The sequence below is a fragment of the Hippocampus bargibanti genome, linkage group LG01 (assembly GCF_051943395.1).
Source record: "Hippocampus bargibanti isolate YZ-2025 linkage group LG01, ASM5194339v1, whole genome shotgun sequence".
NCBI lineage: Eukaryota > Metazoa > Chordata > Actinopteri > Syngnathiformes > Syngnathidae > Hippocampus > Hippocampus bargibanti.
Window position 1 is genome coordinate 1,769,861 of NC_142734.1, and position 22,252 is coordinate 1,792,112.

Sequence of the window (22,252 nt, forward strand, 5' to 3'; positions counted from 1 at the left end):
AGCCCCCTGTCTGCGAATTCACTCTCACTTGTTGAACCTTGATCTTTTCTGTTCATTTTAACTCCATGACCCAGCATGCTTTGAAGTTGACCTCTGGCATGAAAAAGCTCCCCCCCCCCTCTTTCACGTTCCACTTTGGCGTCTCCACACAAGACTCTGTGTCCCGACCTCTCCAAGGCCTGCTTGGCCTTCAGGCTGCTCCCTTCCTGCCTCTCTACCGCCCGACTGTAATGTGGCTCTTGAGGCCGACTTTTGGCAGCAAGACACAAGAAGAAGAAGAAGGAGGAGGAGGAGGAGCAGAGATGGAGCTTCTTGGGCTCTTACTGCCAAGAGGTTCACATCTGTCTAGCATCAGCGCTACATCGGCTAACCGTAAAAACACACACGTGCACACACACGTGCGCGCAGAGACAATTACAAACAGGCAGAGGAGCTGTTGAGAGAACAGGTAGCCAAAAAAAGAGGAAGAATGCCATAAAGGCAACCGTCGCCATCTGTGAGGTCATATTTACTCCACCCGATGACGAACGGAGATAAAACTGAACACAGATTTACACGTATAGAATTTGCTAACTTGCAGAGGCAATACAATACAATACAATACAATACAATACAATGCAATGCAATGCATAATACGTTCAGGAATTTATTCGGGAATAGAAAATATGACGTATGTTGTTTTGTTTTTTTGTATTTGGGTCTGTCAAGGGCATCCAACGCCTTCTCTGCTGGCCTAAAAATATCAGAATCACAGACTGATTATTTTTTTTTTCATAGATATTCTTATTTACCGCTATTAATGAATTGAAAATATGACGTAGAGCGCCATTTTTTTTTTTGGGGGGGGGGGGGCGTTACGGCCTGCAAGGCCTTCTCTGCTGGCCTAAAAATATCTGAATCGCAGACTGATTAATTATATTTTTTCCATAAATTGTTATTAACTCATTCATGAATTTATTCGAGAATTGAAAATATGACCTAGAGCGCCATTTTGTTTTTGGTCCGTCAGGGCCTGCAAGGCCTTCTCTGCTGGCTTAAAAATATCTGAATCGCAGACTGATTAATTATATTGTCTCCATAAATTCTTATTAACTCATTCATGAATTTATTCGGGAATTGAAAATATGTTGTAGAGCGCCATTTTGTTTCTTGGGTTTTTTTTTGGTCCGTCAGGGCCTGCAAGGCCTTCTCTGCTGGCCTAAAAATATCTGAATCGCAGACTGATTAATTATATTTTCTCCATAAATTCTTATTAACTCATTCATGAATTTATTTGAGAATTGAAAATATGACCTAGAGCGCCATTTTGTTTTTGTTTTTGGTCCGTCAGGGCCTGCAAGGCCTTCTCTGCTGACCTAAAAATATCTGAATCGCAGACTGATTAATTATATTTTTTCCATAAATTCTTATTAACTCATTCATGAATTTATTCGGGAATTGAAAATATGTTGTAGAGCGCCATTTTGTTTCTTAGGTTTTTTTTTGGTCCGTCAGGGCCTGCAAGGCCTTCTCTGCTGGCCTAAAAATATCTGAATCGCAGACTGATTATATTTTCTCCACAAATTCTTATTAACTCATTCACTGCCATTTGTGAATTTGTTCAGGAATTGAAAATTTGACGTAGAGCACCGTTTTGTTGTTGCTTTTTTTAAATTTGGGTCAGTCGGGGCCTGCAAGGCCTTCTCTGCCGGCTTAAAAATATCTGAATCGTAGACTGATTAATTACATTTTGTCCATAACTTCTTATTAACTTATTCACTGCCATTTGTGAATTGATTCGGGAATTGAAAATATGACGTAGAACGCCATTCCTTAGTTTCGAGAATGTTTTTGTCTTGCTTGGATGCCAATAAAGCACTGGCCAGACCTCTGGCTGTGTTTTTTCCCTTCCACAAGGGGGCAGCATTTACCCTTTTTCCATGTTAGCGCTTCATTCCAGTTTCAGCTGGTGTTGAAGTGTGATATCAACCAATATGTATGTATTGCATGTTTTTTTTGGGACAGCCGCTCTCATTTCAAGCTCATATAACTCCAGATCCATATCATTTAGGAATTAATCAGATGTTTATGTCGTCCTAAAACTCAATATTCTATGGGTCATGGAATTTGATTGAAAATGACAAAAAACCCTGGCACTGGAGTGGACACATTTTTGCACATCGTCTAGCAGTCAATTAGTTAATTTGGGATGACATCAATTGTTGGCTGCCTCAAACTCAATCCGAAAAACTTCATTAAATGATATTAATAACACACTCAAAAGGGTTTGCAAAGGACAATGTTTTAAACGTACCACACAAATAAAAGTGTCGTAAATCTGGAAGTAGTTTTCAATAATTTATTTATTTATATACAGTAAAGTCTCGTTATATCGATATTCAAGGGAGTCCGAAAAGTATCGATATAACCGGGACTAGCGATATATCCGACCATGTTTGCATATAATTTTCTCCGTGCGTGCATAGAAATAGTATCGATATATCCGGGACTATCGATATATCCGAGACTTTACTGTATTTATGTCTTTTTCGCCAAAGTGCTATTTTGTTATTCTCAATTCTGCGCGTTCCAGAGCGTTTACGCGTGCATGGGGTGTTCGCAGGAGCTGCCGACTGACAGATTTGTGAACCAGCCGAACAGGAGGTGATAATGAATATTTTACTTGCCGATACAAATTACGATTGTATCGATTAGGCTCCATTTAGCCTTCCTATAAACAAGTAATAGATAAAGCGTATCACGGTTTTTTTTTTTTTTGGGGGGGGGGGGGCGTTTTTCGGTTTATAGTTTGTATTTGTTAAAGTAGGATTGATTAAAACTTTTCCAATATATGCTGCAAATGCGACAAAATGTTGGACAAATAATATTTTATGACAAACTTACCGTTTTCTCCGGTGATCAACGGCACCACATACCAGATTGCTAATAAGCATCCAAACAACGAGCACGCCAAATCCATTTTTTTTTGTTGGAAAAACGGGAGTCACCCGATGTCAAATATGTCCTTCGTCTTTCCACTCGTCAAACTTTAAAATGTGCTCCACATTCTCCCTTGGTGAATAATGAATTCAATAATCCCACTGCGGGCGTTCAGTCAGTCACACGTCGATTCGGTGAAGTGATAACTACCATGTCAAAAAAACAAACAAAAAAAAAACATTAAAAAAAAAGCTCTTGAATTCACCTCATGCTGCGTACTAGCAACACATTCACATCCAAGAGGTTAAAGTGACCCCAAAAATGTGGGACGAGGATCCGTAGAACGTTGCCTTTCGTGCGCCTTTCCTCTAATCCACGCGTGATTTTACGCACACTGGGGTTAACCTCTCGCGAGGAACGCACGGAGCAGAACGTGTGCGTCTTTCCACGAGTCTCTCGCTCGGAGATCTGTTCGGTTCTCGGCTTGTGCCCTCGTGTGCGTAACAGTTGTCCGAGTGTGAATGTGGAGAGAGAGCGTGGAGTGTGCGGTCTAGCGTTTGAGCCTGTTAGCTATCGCGTTACAGTCACCACGCCTTGGCCCCGCCCCCACTGAGCGATTGCCGAATTCAGGGGGGAGAGAGAGGGGAAAAAAAGAGAGGGGAAACGTGGGCAACAGACGAGGGGGAGGAAGGGAAGGGGTTGGATGTGCACGCGCCCTCACACAAACACCCGTGAGACGATCAGAGTCGAGATAGGACGCCCTCCTCGCAGATAAGACACCAGTCCCATAAAGTAAACACCTCCCAGGGCTGTTTGGGTAAGAAGAGAGGAGAGGGGAAGACCGGAGATAGTCCAAGAAAGAGCCAGGGAAAAGGGGGCAATGGTGAGCCTGCAAGGCCTTCTATGCTGGGCTAAAAATATCTGAATCAGATTACAGTGGGTTTACGAAGTTAATTGGTTCCCAGACAGAGTGTGTAAGGCGCAAAGTGTGTATCCCAAAACATAATTTCCCATTGGAAACCATTAAAATGAGAATAATCCGTTCCCAGGTCCCCATAAAACATAATTTTCAACTAAATAAGCCTTAAAACTACCCAAAATATATGACTTCAGTTTGCTGACAAAGTTTCTTGGATAAGAAGCGAAACGTCCGACACCTTCAAAGAAGTACAGATGACGGCCGAAGAAACCTTTTCATCGATGGACCACTCGTGTACGACTGAGAGCTTACACAGACGTAGACAAAATATACCTTATTTTTTTGTAGCTACTATCTGCGCCAAAGGGTGGGGTGCGCAACACCCGGCACGTGGTTGGCCTTTCACCACAGAACACATGAAACAACCTCGCCATTGTCACAGACCTTGATCCAGTGTTGCCGAGCCCACCCTAGCCAAGCCCTACAATCAGCGGGACTAAATCCACAGCGGCGGCGGTCTAATGACACACTAGCGATGCTAAAAATAATCAACTGAGAAAGTTCCACCGATGTGCCCAGCCCATGGCTTGAGTTACGGCGTAATAGAAGGCCTCAGCATAATGAGGCCTCATTGGCATCTTTATTTAGGTTGGCAAAAAGGTGCGTTCTCAAAATGTTCACGGGCGCACGGGAAGCCACGGGAGGCGGTGAAACATGGCGGTTTTAAATGCGCCGAAGCATACCGAGGAAGTCTGAAAAGCCACTGCAGCCGGACGAGTCATTACAGAAGAAAAACATTCTGGAAAACGACGCCTCTTCCCACAAAACTTCATTCCGAAACGCCATCTTTTTTTTCTTATATAAGTACGTTTAAGGTTTATATAAATATGTTTAAGGCTTGTATAAGTAACCTGCATTGGTTTGCCTATATTCAATATACAGCCGCTTCCCAATTTACGAACGAGATACGATCCGAACGGTCGTTCGTAAGGTGAATTTGTTCGTAAGTTGCTTCAATGCTATATTTTGTATGGAATGTATGTTTAAGACTTATATAAGTATGTTTATGGTTTATATAAATATGATTAATCCTTGTATAAGTAACCTGTATTGGTTTGCCTATATCTGATATACAGACGCTCCCCAATTTATGAACGAGATACGATCCGAACGGTCGTTCGTAAGGTGAATTTGTTCATAAGTAGCATCAGTGCTATATTTTACACGGAAGTTATGTTGAAGGCTTATATAAATATGTTTAAGGCTTGTATAAGTAACCTGTATTGGTTTGCCTATATTCGATATACAGCCGCTCCCCAATTTATGAACGATATACGATCCGAACGATCGTTCGTAAGGTGAATTTGTTCGTAAATTGCTTCAGTGCTATATTTTGTATGGAATGTGTTTTTCAGACATATATAAGTATGTTTAAGGTTTATATAAATACATCAAATACTAGTATAAGTAACCTGTATTGGTTTCCCTAAATTCCATAAACAGACGCTCCTCAACTTATGAACGAAATACATTCTGAACGGTCATTCGTAAGGTGAATTTGTTCATAAGTTGCTTCAGTGCTATATTTTCTATGGAATGTATGTTTAAGACTTGTATAAGTATGTTTATGGTTTATATAAATATGTTTAATCCTTGTATAAGTAACCTCTATTGGTTTGCCTATATTTGATATACAGACGCTCCCCAACTTATGAACGAGATACGATCCGAACGGTCGTTCGTAAGGTGAATTGGTTCGTAAATTGCTTCAGTGCTATATTTTGTATGGAATGTATGATTAAGGCTTTTATAAGTATGTTTAAGGTATATAGAAATATGTTTCATGCTTGTGTAAGTAACCTGTATTGGTTTGTACTAAAAAGTAAACATTTAATAAAATATAAGCACTAGCAACCAATTCAGGGTGTCCCCCGGTTACTGCCCAAAGACGCAAACCTAAAGCAGTCTGGAAAATGGATAGATGGACCTATCTGACTGTTCCGAATGTAAAAATCCGTCCATTTATTTTCGATTGAGGCTTGAACTTGTCCTCATTTGGTTTACAGATGACCTTGAGCCAGGCAGCGGCATACATCCTAGCACTGCTGATCAGTCTTCAACATACTAGCGAAAACCTACGGAAACATGGTTAGAATAAGAGTTCATATTTGACACTGAACTGTGTGGTAGACATAATAAGCTATCAATGTTGTGAGTAACATGAACCCACACTGTCACGTTTCGGTTTGCGAATAATGGTGGCAAAGTAGGGTCCCGCCTGCAGCTGCACAGGTGTTGGTCGTTTTAATCAGTGGCAGTTAAAAGGACTCCCGGCACGACCATTCAGTGTCGGGTCATTGTTTGTTTCCACTCTGTCAGGTTTGTTTCATCTCGTCATGTTTTGGATTGGATTGGATTTGCCTTGAATAGTCTCGCAGTGGAGAAATTTACATTTCACAGCAGCAAGTTATGAAAGAAATGAAAGCCATTTTAGCCATGGTTTTGTTTGCTACTTTGGACCTTCTTCTTCTGATTACTTTATTGTTTGAGATTTTGTTCCTGCTGACTTTATTTTTTACAATTTGTCAAATACACCGTGCTCTTCCATCCTGCCTGCATTTTTGAGGTCCACCACCATCACCACCTTGCAAATCATGACCTGATTTTGGTCCTCAACCCAGTGGGTAACTTCACCATCAACTTTTTCAGCATAGAGTTCATTTTTTAAGAACACCCTGAGGAAGCTGTCAAATATCATTCAGTTTGTCTTATCTAGATAATCGGTTGGCGTCTGCTGGGAATCATTTGTTCAGATGTTATTAATTAAACTGCAAGTATATAAACTAAAACGGAATTGGTGCTGGATAGGGTGGGAGTCCTAACCTCAGCACTGACCTCAGCACTGACCTCAGCACTGATAAAAGAGATAAAGCATAAGACGGTGTTAAAGCCCCATGCAACCTTCTTCTACTTCCCCTACCCCCACTCTCATTCCTCAGGGGTCATGTGATACCCCTAGCGCCCATTTGTCAAGATCCCCCAGCGCCCCCCATGAGCTCTCCCTGAACATTAGGTCAATGCTTGGCTAATGGAGGGCAACAGTCCATGGGAGGAGTTTGGGGGCGGGGGGGTGTTTGAAGGAATATTTAGTGTGGATCCTAACAAGAACAGCTGATATTTTAATCGAATCCATACACAAATGTTTTTTGAAGTCCAGAATGATTTCAGTATGGGAAGAAATCATTGGCAGTCATGGCTGAGTACACACTGCCCTACTTACGAACTTTAGGGTTACGAACAACGGTACATACAGAGTTTTGAAAGGTACTTAGAAATGAAATGGATTATTATTATTATTATTATTATTATTATTGGAACTGTATAGTGCCACTTAGCAGTTTTTTTTTGACAACGATACTAGTGCAGCGTGTTCTACCGGAAACAAATTCCTTGTGTGTTCTACATACTTGGCAATAAAGATGATTCTGATTCTGATTCTGTAGTGGTTAGTAGTGGTGGTGGTGTTGGTGGTGGTGTTGATGGTGGTAGTAGTAGTATCATCATCATCATCATCATCATCATCATCATCATCATCGTCATCATCATCGTCGTCATCTCCGTCTGGCCTGTCTGACTTTCTCTCCAGTGCTGCTGGATTAGACAATGGATTTATTCGTACTTTTATACACTTTCAGGAGTCTGACTGCTACCCCCGTTGCGTCCTTATACAAGTTGTCTGCCTCAGCAAGACCGCCTGGGCTTGTCAAATGAATATATAGACCTGCAGAAAGTTAGTTTTTTTTTTTTTTTTACTGCAAACAGCTTGTTCAGGAGGAGGAGCTGCTTGACATCCAGATGTTTCCGTCAAAGCTGGCCTTCCTTACACCATAACACATGCTGGAACACTATGGAGTAATGGTTGCCTTGGATTGGACCGTACGGCGGCAGGAAATAGCAAAAGTAGCGAAAAGGTCCAAGCTATTTCTTGGTGAGATTGCGCATTCGCATGCTTTGAGATTGAGAACAGATGAAAATTCTTCGGGTCAGCGTAGGTAAAACTACGTCAAATGTTGTTGACTTGCAGATACCTCGGTCTTTAATAATAATAATAATAATGATAATCATGTGACTTTACAGTCACAGAAATACGTTTTTCTGTGGGTGAGCAGCGGCAGCCACACGCGCCTCACTCAACCCACTCATAGAAAGCTAACTAGCCAGCTAATAGATAGCTAATAGCTAGCCAGACAGACAGCTAATCGGCAGCAAATAGATAGCTAGCTAGGTAGCCAGATAGATAGCCAGCTAGATAGCTAATAGTAATAGACAGCAAACAGATAGCAAGCTAGGTAGCAAGCTAGATACCCAGCCAGATACCTAATAGACAGCTAACAGACAGCAAGTAGACAGTTAGGTATCCAGCTAGACAGCCAGCTAGCTAGTAGCCAGTTAGATAGCTAATAGCCAGTTAGATAGCCAGATAGCTAATAGATAGCTAGCTAATTGATAGGTATCTAGCTAATAGATAGTCAGCTAGGTAGCTCATAGCTAGATAGCCAGATAGCTAATAGATAGCTAGCCAGATAGCCAGCTAGATAGCTAATAGTAATAGACAGCAAACAGATAGCAAGCTAGGTAGCCAGCTAGATACCCAGCCAGATAGCTAATAGACAGCTAACAGACAGCAAGTAGACAGTTAGTTAGGTATCCAGCTAGACAGCCAGCTAGCTAATAGCCAGTTAGATAGCTAATAGGTAACCAGATAGCTATAGACAGCTAGCTAGCTAATTGATAGGTATCTAGCTAATAGAAACAGTAGTCATCTAGATAACCAGATAGCTAATAGCCAGTTAGAGAGCCAGATAGCTAATAGCCAGTTAGCCAGATAGCTAATAGATAGACATAGATAGCTAGCTAATTGATAGGTGTCTAGCTAATAGATAGTCAGCTAGGTAGCTCATAGCTAGATAGCCAGATAGCTAATAGATAGCTAGCCAGATAGCCACATAGCTTTTTTTTTTACTTGTATACAAATATCGGCTTCAGATGACTTTGGGTAGCGGCTTGGATTTGTTATTTTATTCATCGTAATGTCACAATTGTGCGTTTGATATCTTGTCGCTTGTTTTGATTTGCTTCTGTGGCTATGGTTAAATTGTCAAAGTGACTCATACAGTCTTTCACAGAGAAGCCTTTTTTTTATTTTAATTTATAAAAAGAATGCATTGAGTCATCGGGAAAGTATTTCATTTAATTTACGATCCTTTCATTTATTTCATATGAAAATAAAAAACATATGCTTGCATTCCAAAGGTATGTTGGACAGAGTGACGGTTTCAAGGGACTTGAATGAGATTCACAAGGCTCAGGAAAAGGCTGCATGATATACAGTGATACCTTGGCTTACAAACTTAATTGGTTCCCAGACAGCGTGTGTAAGGCGAAAAGTGTGTATCCCAAAAATTAATTCCCCATAGAAACCATTAAAATGAGAAGAATCCGTTCCCAGGTCCCCATAAAAAATATTTTTCTGCTTAAAGCCTTAAAACTACACAAAATATACCTTAGTTTATGTATAATAAATGCGTTATGGTATCGTAACTAAAGAAATAAACTGTACTGTATAATAAAGTTGTTTTATTTACCTTTGTGATGGTCGTTGATGGCTTGATGGAATGGATAGCTTTTTGCATAAAGTGTTTCGAGGAGCTCTGGGTTGTACATTTTGGAAGTTTGGAAGCTTGCTCATTCCTGGCAGCGCTGGAAGAAAGAAACAAAATCCAGCACCAGGTCAGAACATCATTTAAACATCAAGCCCCCATCCCCTTTTGCCATTGAGCCCCACTTCCAGGCATGGCTCCAGAAGGGGTTTCATGACACTTTAAGATCTACTATTTATTGTGACTGTCAGAATTTGCTCTACGTTAAACTGTTGGAGTGAACATCGATGCTCAATACTTTTTCAAGAGGTTTGTTGGGTAAGTTTTAGTAGCCTACATTTAGCCTCTAAGTCTATCGGACACCCTTACAAATCACATAACCCCTTAATAGTGCACTATTTAGGGAACGGTGGGCACATTCGGGCAAGCCTATTTCCATGCTGGTTTAAATATTGCGGCCTTATCACATCACGCGTAGTTATTCAGCCTTTGGCGAATATTACACACTCAAACCGCACTCCGCTGGAGTGTGCTCTAGGGACCTGAAAATAGGTTGGCTATGAGTGTCTAAAAGTTGTGCTTAAAAGACTTCCGCCACTTTATAATTATTGATGTAAGATGAAGTGTTGTACAGTGATACCTTGGCATACGAACTTAATTGATTCCCAGACAGTGTGTAAGGTGAAAAGTGTGTATCCCAAAACTCAATTTCCTATAGGAAACCATTAAAATGAGAATAATCCGTTCCCAGGTCCCCATAAAACATAATTTTCTACTTTGTAATTTTCTAAGCCTTAAAACTACACAAAATATACCTTATTTTATGTATAATAAATGTGCTATGCTATTACAATTAAAGAAATAAACCGTATTGTTTATTTGTGATGTAGGATTCTTTAGTTGAAAATGTTTTATGGGGACCTGGGAACGGATTATTCTCATTTTAATGGTTTCCTATGGGAAATTAATGTTTGGAATGCACACTTTTCACGTTACACACACTTTCTGGGAACCAATTAAGTTCGTATGCCAAGGTATCACTGTAATACTAAATGATGGTACCCCTAGAACAGTGGTTCTTACTCTTGTTGGGGGAACGGAGCCCTACCATATATTTCATATGCTCATTCCCCGAACCCTTTTTTCGAAGACTGTTCCCACTAACTAAAAACCAAACTGAGGAGTGGCGGAGGATCCACCGAAATCCTGAGACCGACTCACCGAACACCTAGGGTTCAAGCCAACCCAGTTTAAGAACCACTGCCCCAGAAGAAAATATAATAACAAGTGATAGTAAAATAAACTAAGTTTGCCCAAGGTGTGTCGTCCGATTAGCATCATAGGTATCTTCAAACTTGTAATCAATCAGTCATTTTGTTAAGCCACTGTGAAGTTTGATGACGTGATTGATACCACGCTAAACATTGGCCAGACGAAGCGAACAAGAGAGATCACTCAAGAGATTAGAAAGAAAATGATCGTCAAGACTGTCTCCAAGCCGTTTGATGTTGATGTTGGACTGCAGTGGCACAGTTTGATGCGGAAATTTAAGATCCATCGGAAAATTGATGACAACTTGAAGAGAAAAAAAAATGGGAACAAAAGAGTCCAGAAGAACCTCCAAAGAAATATAGAGGTGAACACCAAGGTCAAGGTGTATCAGTATCAGATCGCACCATCTGTGGGATTTTGAGCCCAAATGGATGTCATGCCAGACGACCAAGGAGGACACAACTGTTGAAATATATATCATTTAAAAAAAAAAAGCCATAAAGCTTCCGGGTACAAATGAGATAAAAGGGAACTTTTTGACCAAACACGCCTGCTCTATGTTCACAAAATAAAGCAGACCATAGAACGAACACTGTCCCAACTGTAAAACCCGGATGAGGTTCCTTTATGTTTGGGCTTCGTTGCTACATCTGGCACAGGGTATCGTAAATCTGTGAAGTGTACAAAGAAATGCTCAAGACGATCAAGTCTTGAGCATATCAGAGCCAGGAATGGAACAATAGAAGTACGGTGATACCTCAGTTTTACGGACCCCTTGGCTTACGAACTTTTCAGTTTACGAACGTTAAATTTATGAACATTTTACCTTGGCACACAAACTATTTTTCAGTTTTCAGGTTTCAGGTTTTTTTGTCCTCTATTTCTCGCCCCAAGTCTTCGGTTAAAGCCACGTGATTGGTCAAGAACGCAGCAGTGAGGGGAAGTGTTTTAAACATTAAAGAGACAGGCAGACGACAGAGAGTGAGAAAATTGATTTCAACTTTAATAGTTCAAAGGTAGAGTATAGACTGCAAGGTTAAAATTCCTATTAATCAGCCTCCACAAATAACCCGCACAAGTTATCTGTACACTTGATGCAAAAAGCACCAAAACACACACACGCACACAAGAAAAACACACACATTCCTGTTTTAACAGTTTTTGCGAGGTCCGGTAACACGCACACACACAAAAACACATGCACACACACAAGTTATCTGTACACTTGATGCAAAAAGCACACAAACACACACACACGCACACAAGAAAAACACACACATTCCTGTTTTAACGGTTTTGTGAGGTCCGGTAAAACACACACACACACACACACACACACACACACACACACACACACACACACACACACACACACACACACACACACACACACACACACACACACACACACATTCCTGTTTTAATGGGTTTGTGAGGTCCAGTAAAACACACACACACACACACACACACACACACGCACACGCACACACACACGCACACAAGAAAAACACACACATTCCTGTTTAAACAGTTTTTGCGAGGTCCGGTAACACGCACACACACACACAAAAACACATGCACACACACACACACTTGATGCAAAAAGCACACACACACACACACACACACACACACACACAGGTCCGGTAAAACACACACACGCGCACACACACACACACACACACACACACACACACACACACACACACACACACACACACACACACACACACACACACACACACACTTCTGCTCCAACGGGCCATCGCTCGTGTAGTGCAGGTGTGTTCAAACTAATATTAATGAAGCAGTTAATTAATTTTGGCACTGCTCTGCATTTTTTTTTACCAGATGCAGACGTGCATGTCCACACTCGTGCGAGTGACAGTCTAACTAGCCTATCAATGCAATTTTGACGCACGCGGCTCGCAAGATGGCCAACGACGTCACCTCACGGTTGCACGGCGGCTCGGAGATGGTCAACAATAGTTAAGCGAACAAATGCGGGGTTATTTTTCTGCGATGAGTCAACGTTCAACTGCATTACTCAGATAAAGATGTTTGTTGTGTTTGCCCTGTCACCCATCGCTCTTCATCCATCTTTACTTTGGTTACGCTCGGCTTCACCGGAGGTCACGGCAAGCTTGATAACAGCCCAAGCGCATCGCCCGCCCTTTTTTCGCATTCCGATTCAACCTCATCTGCATACCAAAAGATAGCGCGTCATTCTTCACCCGTTGGTTGGGGGGGGCGAGGATTGGATTGGATTAGCCGCAGTAGAGCAGCAAAGTTATGGAAGGACGAGGAAAGGAAAGGAAATGAAGAAGTAGAAAAACAAAATAAAGGAGCTGCTGTAAAGGCAGCCACTTTCGAAGAAAAAAAAAATCACAAAATCACAAAATACACAGACAGCCATTCAATCTTAAGGACTTTATGAATCCTCTTTGCAGTTCTAGATGAAAGAGGAGAGGATCGTAGCGTCCTTTTCACCAGTGGATCAGGGACGTCATGGTAAAAATGTGCACGTCCGCTACAAGCTAAATGTTGAAAGTAAACACGAAGGTGTAGCATCCATTGACCAAAAGAGATTGTCTCACATCTCCTGTCCCACATAAATCCGCTTCAATTCCAAGCCGCGACAGTTCCACATTCGCATCGGCACTTGGCCAATAAATCAGATTCAGATTCCAAAATATTAATTTGTTATTTCGAAGATATTCCGCCATCTATTGTCCTCTTTGTTGTATGAAGCACTTCTAGATGAGGGGTTCAAAGTGTCCTTTTCACCAGTGGATCAGCGACATCATGGTGGAATGTGAACGTCTATACTAAAAGCTAAGATTTTAACCTCATTGTCCTCAAATGAGTGGTTGCTAGCTCTTAGGTGCATATGTACTGCCGATTGAGGGCCACTGCTCCTCCTCTCCTTCCAGACCTTTGCCTAGATGCTCCTTTTGCGCCACCGGCATCGTTGTCACCCCCATCTCGCCTCAAGGAGACAAAGATGCACTCCATATCAAGGTCAATCAGTGCCAAAGGAGGTACGTGTGTGCGCTAGTAGAGGCGCAGGACTGGTCATTTAGTTGCCTGACGCAGATGTTACCTTTGGTGGTCAAAAGACTGGAAATGAATTGGATTCCACTAATGGAGCTAAGTGCTTAGCTCTTTCTCATTGATAAGATTAGCATGGTAATGTAAAAAGCAGCAGGGTTAAACCGGATGGACAAAGCGCCCCATTTTTTAAGATTCGTCCTTATTTTTTTTTTTTTAAATTGTTGTCTTAAAGGGCAACCGACACTTCCGGACAAGTCGTGTCCATAATTTGTAAAATTGCTTCAAATGACTTCGACTGAGCGCATTTTACAAGGATTCTCCCGCATATAGCTATATTTTACCTTTTAAGACTCCGGAGGTCTTGTTTTTGAGTTGGTGACGAGTCCGTACGTGACGTCACTGAAGGAACGCCCCTGGACTGAAGAAAAGGACACATTGTAGCAGTCCTTCCATCACGTCAATGCATTTTGGTGTGCTCGTTTGGTCTGAAATGTTGCACCAAAAAAAAGCCAGAAGAGGGCAACCAAGCTCCATATAAGGAATTTATCAGCCTGTGGAAACGGGCTGATTCATTCCTCACAGGAGCTGGTCGCCATTTTTCTGCCTCTTTTCTGGGACGCTACATTGGAGTCCTGACAGCTCGAATTGATCTGGAAGGACTTCTTTAATCGATTGCAAACATTTATGCTTTCCTCTTCAGAACTATTTGAATCATATTCATAACTGGATGTGTAACAAGAAACACGAAGGTGTAGCATCCATTGACCAAAAGAGATTGTCTCACACCTCCTGACCCGCGTAAATCCGCTTCAATTCCAAGCCGCGACAGTTTCACATTCGCATCGGGATTTAATCGGCCAATAAATCAGATTCTGATTCCAAAATATGAATTTGTTATTTTGAAAGATATTAGGCCATCTATTGCACAAGCTGGGCATCATTAACTCAGCTATTCTGGTCTCATTATTTCCGATCCGCAACAGGTCAAAGGTCACGGAGATACCCTCTAATTGTTTTTTAGGGGTGGGTCGCAAACTTGTTTGGCTCAACAAGATGTTCACATGTCATGCTCATTATCAATAATGAGCACATGGTTAAAAATTGGCTTCCAGTCTGAGCGGGTTAACTATGGGATGTTTTTGAAGCCACATGGTCACAAACTGCGCGTAACCACGGCAACTGTGTTGAAAGTTTGCTCTTTATATTGACTGTGTTGTCGTTGTTGCTCGTCCAACATGGCTGCTGTTGTATACCAACCTTAAAAAAAGACTATCAACATCGCTGGGATAATACTAGTGGGCCTCAATCTGCAGTACATATGCACCTAAACGCTAGCAACCACTCAATTGACGACAATGAGGTTATCTTAGCGAAAGAAAATAGACGTTTTAAACGGGAGTAAAAGAAGCTATTTTCATAAAACAGCAAAACCATTCACTAAATCGCCATGGTGGGGTGAGGTTCAATTTGGATCGTTCCTACAACCAACTTATTAGGCAACAAACAGTACAGTAGCCCAGATGGAACTGTATAGTAGCTCTTTGCAATTTTTTGATGATGATACTAGTGCAGCGTGTTCGACTGGAAACAAATTCCTTGTGTGTTCTACATACTTGGCAATAAAGATGATTCTGATTCTGATGATTCTGAATCTGAACATAGGCTTAGTTATGCTGATGAGGTGATATCAGAGCAAATGGGGCAATCAGGCCAGTCGTAGACCTCATACTCAGTCAGGACAATAGAAGTAATCAGCGTAGCCGCAGGGAGTAGTCCTCTGCTCCCCCCAACCTGAGACCAATCATAGCAGAGTCTGGCACCAATATATATATATATATATATTGGGCCAAAACTACCAGCAAAAGATTTTATCTCGCTGATGAAGCCTCTTGGATAAGAAGCGAAACATCCGCCACCCTCAAAGAAGTACAGATGACGGCTGAAGAAACCTTTTCATCAATGGAACACTCCTGTACGACTGAGAGCTTACACAGACATACCATACGTGCATATGCACATGCACGTTTGCATGTTTACACCCACACACAGAGAGTTGAAGGTTCTTTTTATAGGACTTTAACAAACAAATATAGCTCGAGGCCACTTGGTCATGCAGTGTTGTAATGTCAACAATGAGGTGACATGGCTGACTCGTGACAACAACTTTCCAGTCATTACACTTGCTAGTGTGTAACACGTACGTACGTACGGACGTATGTACGTATACACACTTTCTGTTGTCATGGATTTGATTACATTTCACAGTAGGTAAAGTTATGGAAGGAAAGGAAAGGAAGAAATGAAGAAAAAATAAATAAATACAGGAGCTGCTGTAAAGGCAGCCACTCATCCAGTTATCAATATGATTCAAATAGTTCCGAAGAGGAAAGCATAAATGTTTGCAATCGATTAAAGAAGTCCTTCCGTCTCATTTTGACGCGTTTGGACTCAAATCCTGTTCATTTATCATGTTGCTGTTGGGAGTGAAAACTGTTCAATTTCTTTTTTTTCCCCCAACATGGTTGTTATTCGGGTTCCACGACTTGACTCGCAAGGTCCAATAAATAAATAATAATAAAATAATAATAATAATATAATTACATTTTAAGCACCTTTCAAAGCTCTCAAGGACACTTTACAGTCACAGACAAACATAGGTACTATAATAAATAAAATACAATCAAATATAAAATGCAATACATAAAATACAATGACAGTTTGTTTTTATAGTAGTTTACAAATGACTTTATTACGTGTTTATCCAATTTCTCCTCCTAGAATAGTTAAAAAGTGCTTTTAAAAAGTTTTTTTTTCTTAGATTTGGAACAGATTAATTTTTTTTACATTGCTTATAATGGAAAGTTATGTTTCAGTTTTTGAACAAATCGGTTTTCCAACAGGTTTTTGGAACAGATTAGAATCGAAAACCAGGTATCACTGTTGTCCTTTCATAACTTTGCTGCTGTGTTACTTCCGGGTGGAGTGAACGCTGGCGAGAATGGCTGCCGCTGCTCACCCGCAAAAAAAAAAAAAAATCCTGTGACTGTAAAGTGTCCTTGAGAGTTTTGAAAGGCGCTTAGAAATCAAATGTATTATTATTATTATTTTGCTGTTAGAGAGAGAAGGCCAAACAAACAGCTACATTTCTGTATTTGCCGCGGAGTCAGAACCATTTCCGACACAATCCGTCGGTCCGGGAGCACAAACAATCGGCATTTTCGGGGGAAGCTTTAGCGCCATGACAATTAAGAGGTTGGATACGGAGAATCGAACCGGGGATTGGCATTTTCTGCTGTAAGCTGATCCACGGTGTGCTCACACCATGCAAACACAATCAACTAGCAGCTGCTGTAAAAGATAGCTCGGGTCACCCTCGTACCTGGTGAGCAGACTGCTTTTCTGTCCAAACGCACACAATGAGAATATTTGCATGACTGGAAATGTCTTGGACTATTCCAATGTATAAGCGCCTCACATGCAAATTGGCGCCGTAGTTGAATCTAGTTTCTTTTCGCTTTTAGGCAGACCGTTAAAGGACAACTGACACCTTTTTTTGGTTCCTAACTGACATCAGAAAAACGTTTTATAGCATCTAAAATACCCCAAAAACACACAGGCTGAAACCTGTTGGAAAACCGATTTGTTCAAAAACCGAAACATAACTTTCCATTATAATCAATGTAAAACAAATTAATCTGTTCCAAGTCTAAAAAAAAAGTTTTTAAAAGCACGTTGTTAACTCTTCTAGGGGCGTAAACTGGATAAACACGTAATAAGGTCATTTGTAAAGTACTATAAAAACAAACTGTAATGATTTATTATTTAAAGGACAAGCATTTTTTTGTTTACGAACTGACATCAGAAAAACGTTTTATAGCATCTAAAATACCCAAAACACGCAGGCTGATATTTTTAGTCAAATGCAAAACACAAATAAAAATGACTTAAAGTGTCCCAAAACTGCCACAAAATGAAAGTCCCGCCCCCTTGTTCGTGACATCACGCCAGGATACAAACTGCCTTGCTCCAGAATCAAAACAATGCCTACAGAGAGTTCAGATTCGGAGAAGATGCTTTCTTGTTACTTATCCAGTTATGAATAACTAAATTTTCGATGCTAATCTGTTCCAGAAACCTGTTGGAAAACCGATTTGTTCAAAAACCGAAACATAACTTTCCATTATAATCAATGTAAAACAAATTAATCTGTTCCAAGTCTAAAAAAAGTTTTTAAAAGCACATTGTTAACTCTTCTATTATTCAACTCTCTGAGCTGATGTTTTAAAAGACCAAATGAATCACAACAGTTTTCCGAAACCAAGAAATGAACCTGCAGACTGACAAGTGATTGAAGAAGTCACATGAGTATCACTTTTGCTCGACTGCGCTCCAGGTTTTTTTTCCCTCTTTTTAATAACCTGCATTCAGCAACCATATAACCCTGCGCTCAGAGCGCTCCAGTTGCTGTCATGCTATGTGGCACGCTAAAAATAGAGATGCGATTAGTATGCCGATCCAACGCTATTATCTTCGCAACACCATCCTGACATCGGCGTTTTTGGATGGGAGATGTATGTGTGTGTGTGTGTGTGTGCGTGCGTGTGCGTGTGTGTGTGTGTGTGTGTGTGTGTGTGTGTGTGTGTGTGTGTGTGTGAGCAATTAGTAGGGCATGTCAATAGGGCTTATAGCCTGCTCATTTTCATATTAGAGGTGATGTTATGCTGCCGTGATTGACTATTTATGATAGTACCTATGCTTGTTTGTGACTGTAAAGTGTCCTTGAGAACTTTGAAAGGCGCTTAAAATGTAATGTATTAGTATTATTATTATTATTATTATTAATATGATTATTATTTGTGTTATTATTATTGTTATATTTTATTATTATTATTATTATTGTTATATTTTATATTATTATTAGTATAATAATTATTGTTATATTTTATTATTATTATTATTGTTATATTTTATATTATTATTAGTATAATTATTATTAATATTATTCATATTATTATTATTATTATTGTTGTGTTTTATTATTATTATTATTATGATTATTATTATCCGTATTATTATTATTTATTATTCGTATTATTATTATTATTGTTATATTTTATATGATTATTATTATTATTATTATTCATATTCATATTCATATTCATATTATTATGTATTCAGAAGGATATGCGCCGCACGTATTCGCGTGCATGCACAGATGAGTCGAACACCAGGCTGCAAATGACTCTTAATTGAAGCTCCGCATCCTTTGATTCATTATTTACAGGCCTTCTCTCGATTGCCATTTTGCGGCGCCACCTCCATGAAATACAAAACAGGGATCCCAGAGTAGCAAATGACACAACATCATTAGACCAAAGTGGTACAGGTGTGACAACATCTGACAACAAATTAACATGAGCTTGTTTCCTATTTAGTCATATTTACTACTACTACGACTGGACCCTCCGCACCCTGCCCACCCCCTTTTCCAGCGACTCAAAGACGACATGAAGGTAGCTGGTGTGCGAGAAGAGGATGCACAAAACCGGGATAGATGGAGGACATTGAATCCAAATAGAACTGTATAGTGCAATTTTTGATGATGATACTAGTGCAGCGTGTCCTACCGGAAACAAACTCCTTGTGTGTTCTACATACTTGGCAAGAAAGATGATTCTGATTGTCATAAAAATGCGTACCCTCTAGTACAGTGCAGGACGTGTAGTAAATCAAGCTACACTTTTTTTACAATGTCAGCAGTGGATTGATTCCGACATAGCACTACTGAAGGCCTAGGAGTGACATACACGTCTCAAATGACGATAGATGTTTTGATCTGCCTCATACTGTATGACGGGAGTCCATTTATATTTCGTTGTCTTCTTTTCCAGTCGAAGGAGACGGCGCCTTGTAAAAGACGTGAAAGTGGCTGATTAAAATGTAACATTTGATTCTTGTTGTGGGCGTTGGGAGCCAGGCCAGGCCTTTTTGATGTGAACGCCGGACACTGAATCAGGCTTCTGCTTCCAGACTGAGATAATGCCTCGAAAACAGTCACGACAAGGGCTCGAAAGCTAGACTGTGTGGTTTTTGTGTGTGTGTTAACGTAACATGTGCAGAGGTAGACCATCTGAAATTGAGCCAAAGCCAGAACGGCATGCCTGCAGCATGACTAGCAAACTTTCCGGAGTAACTGAGAACCCCAGTTGCTTTCTGCAAAGTTGCGTCACATTTACACCACTAACGTGAAGGCACTACTCCAGAACTGAGGAGAAGAAAGCCTGGTCCGATCGGAAGATCTGATGACACTTGAGAAGAAAATGATGGAGAGAAGGAGGTGAGGAGAATCAGAATCAGAATCAGAATCAGAATCAAAATCAGAATCATCTTTATTGGCCAAGTACAGTGATACCTCGGTGTACGAACCCCTTGGCTTACGAACTTTTCAGTTTACGAACGTTAAATTTATGATAATTTTACCTTGGCATACAAACTATTTTTCGGGGTACACACGAAGCTGCCACAATGAGTGATGTGTCGATGTGACAGAGAGTGAGAAAATGGATAGAAAACAGTGACATTTGGACTCGTTTCAACTTTGATAGTTCAAAGGCAGAGTGTAGACTGCAAGATTAAAATCCCCATTAATCAGGCTCCACAAATAACCCACACAATATATCTGTACACTTGATGCAAAAAGCTCTCAACCCAGCTAAACAGAACACAATTGATGAGGAACTAGGTAAAATTATGGCAGAGAAAGCACCTACAAGGGATCATTCCTCAAGATGGTGAAAGAAGAAGGCGACGTTCCTCATCAAGTGTTTAATGCTGAGGAAACCATTCCATCAAGCAATGACCATCACAACGGTAAATAAAACGACTTTATTATAGAGTACAGTTTATTTCTTTAATCATAATACCATAGCATATTTATTATACATAAAATAAGGTATGTTTTGTGTAGTTTTAAGGCTTAGAAAATTAGCTTTTATGGGGGACCTGGGAACGGAATATTCTCATTTTAATGGTTTCCTATGGGAAATTATTTTTTGGGATACACACTTATCACCTTACACACTCTGTCTGGGAACCAATTAAGTTCGTAAGCCAAGGTATTACTGTATCCTCTGTGAAAATCACTTGTGGAATTTTTCTTCTCCACACATTAATTTTAATGACTTTGATGCTTGAAACTTCCCCCTCTCTCGTATTTGTATTCCCGCCCCCTCCCCCACCCGACAGTCCCGCCTCTACGCCGTCTCCTTTCCTCTCTGGTGGCGGCATATTGATGTGGCGCGTGAAGGTTAAGCCGTGGGTTCAGTGTCCAGGCGGCCGTGACATTCCGCCTCGCCGGGCTGTAATTGACTCGTCAGCGTCGAGTATCAGTTCAACTTCAGCTCACCTGCTTATTTTTGTTGCATGGTGTCAGTATGCTTTTGTTCCCAAGACATGAAGTGGGAGGTCTGATGGAATCTAAAATCTCTTTCTGGTTTTTGGGCTTGACGGAGTTTTATGATGAAAAATAACAGGCACCAAAAGAACAAAAAGATGACTTTATTCTTGGAGACAAGACTGCAAGAATCCAAACTAGGGCTCGGAAAAAATCCTACTGGACCCTCCGCACCCTGCCCACCCCCTTTTCCAGATACTCCCCTGAGGCAGGCGCTACCGATCCATGCGCACCAAATCCAGCGGACATTTAAACAACTTCTTCCCACAAGCCATTAACTCTTTGAACAGTAGCCCAAATGGAACTGTATAGTGCCACTTAGCAATTTTTTGATGATGATACTAGTGCAGCGTGTTCTACCGGAAACAAATTCCTTGTGTGTTCTACATACTTGGCAAGAAAGATGATTCTGATTCTGACAACAGAGAGACATGTCCGGTCAAAGTGGGAAAGCCCTCTATTCCCCGCCCCCAGTCTTCGGTTAAAGCCGCACGTGATTGGTCAAGAGCCGTGGTAGGGGCGGGACGGGAGAGTTACAGACAGGCAGACAGAAGCACACTGTGAGGGCTTTCTGATTCTGAAAAATCGTTCTCAAAGAATCATACCAGAATCATATACAGTGATACCTTGGCTTTACAAATTTAATTGGTTCCCAGACAGTGTGTAAGGCGTAAAGTGTGTATCCCAAAAATTAATTTCCCATAGGATACCATTAAAATGAGAATAATCCGTTCCCAGGTCCCCATAAAACATAATTGGTGGCAGCTCCGTGTGTATCCCGAAAAATAGTTTGTATGCCAAGGTAAAATTTTCATAAATTTAACGTTCGTAAACCGAAATCTATTATTATTATTATTCATTCTTCAGCACTTGCTGTACCCTCTTTGTGACATGAAGCAGTTCTCGTTGAAAGAGGAGAGGATCAAAGCGTCCTTTTCACCACTGGATCAGGGACGTCATGGTGGAATGTGCACG

At 40.8% G+C, this 22,252-nt stretch overlaps 1 protein-coding gene across 1 annotated transcript in view; it reads right to left on the reverse strand.

Moving 5' to 3' along the window:
- Window positions 1-22,252, reverse strand: part of nrp2a (neuropilin 2a) — an 87,134-nt gene that overhangs the window by 61,186 nt on the left and 3,696 nt on the right. Inside the window, exons 4-5 of the mRNA XM_088987237.1 lie at window positions 9,484-9,598; window positions 7,306-7,489 (exon numbers count right to left, since the gene is read on the reverse strand). Coding sequence (XP_088843363.1) covers window positions 7,306-7,489; window positions 9,484-9,531 — 232 coding nt within the window. The 5' untranslated portion in view covers window positions 9,532-9,598. The remainder of the gene's footprint in view (window positions 1-7,305; window positions 7,490-9,483; window positions 9,599-22,252) is intronic.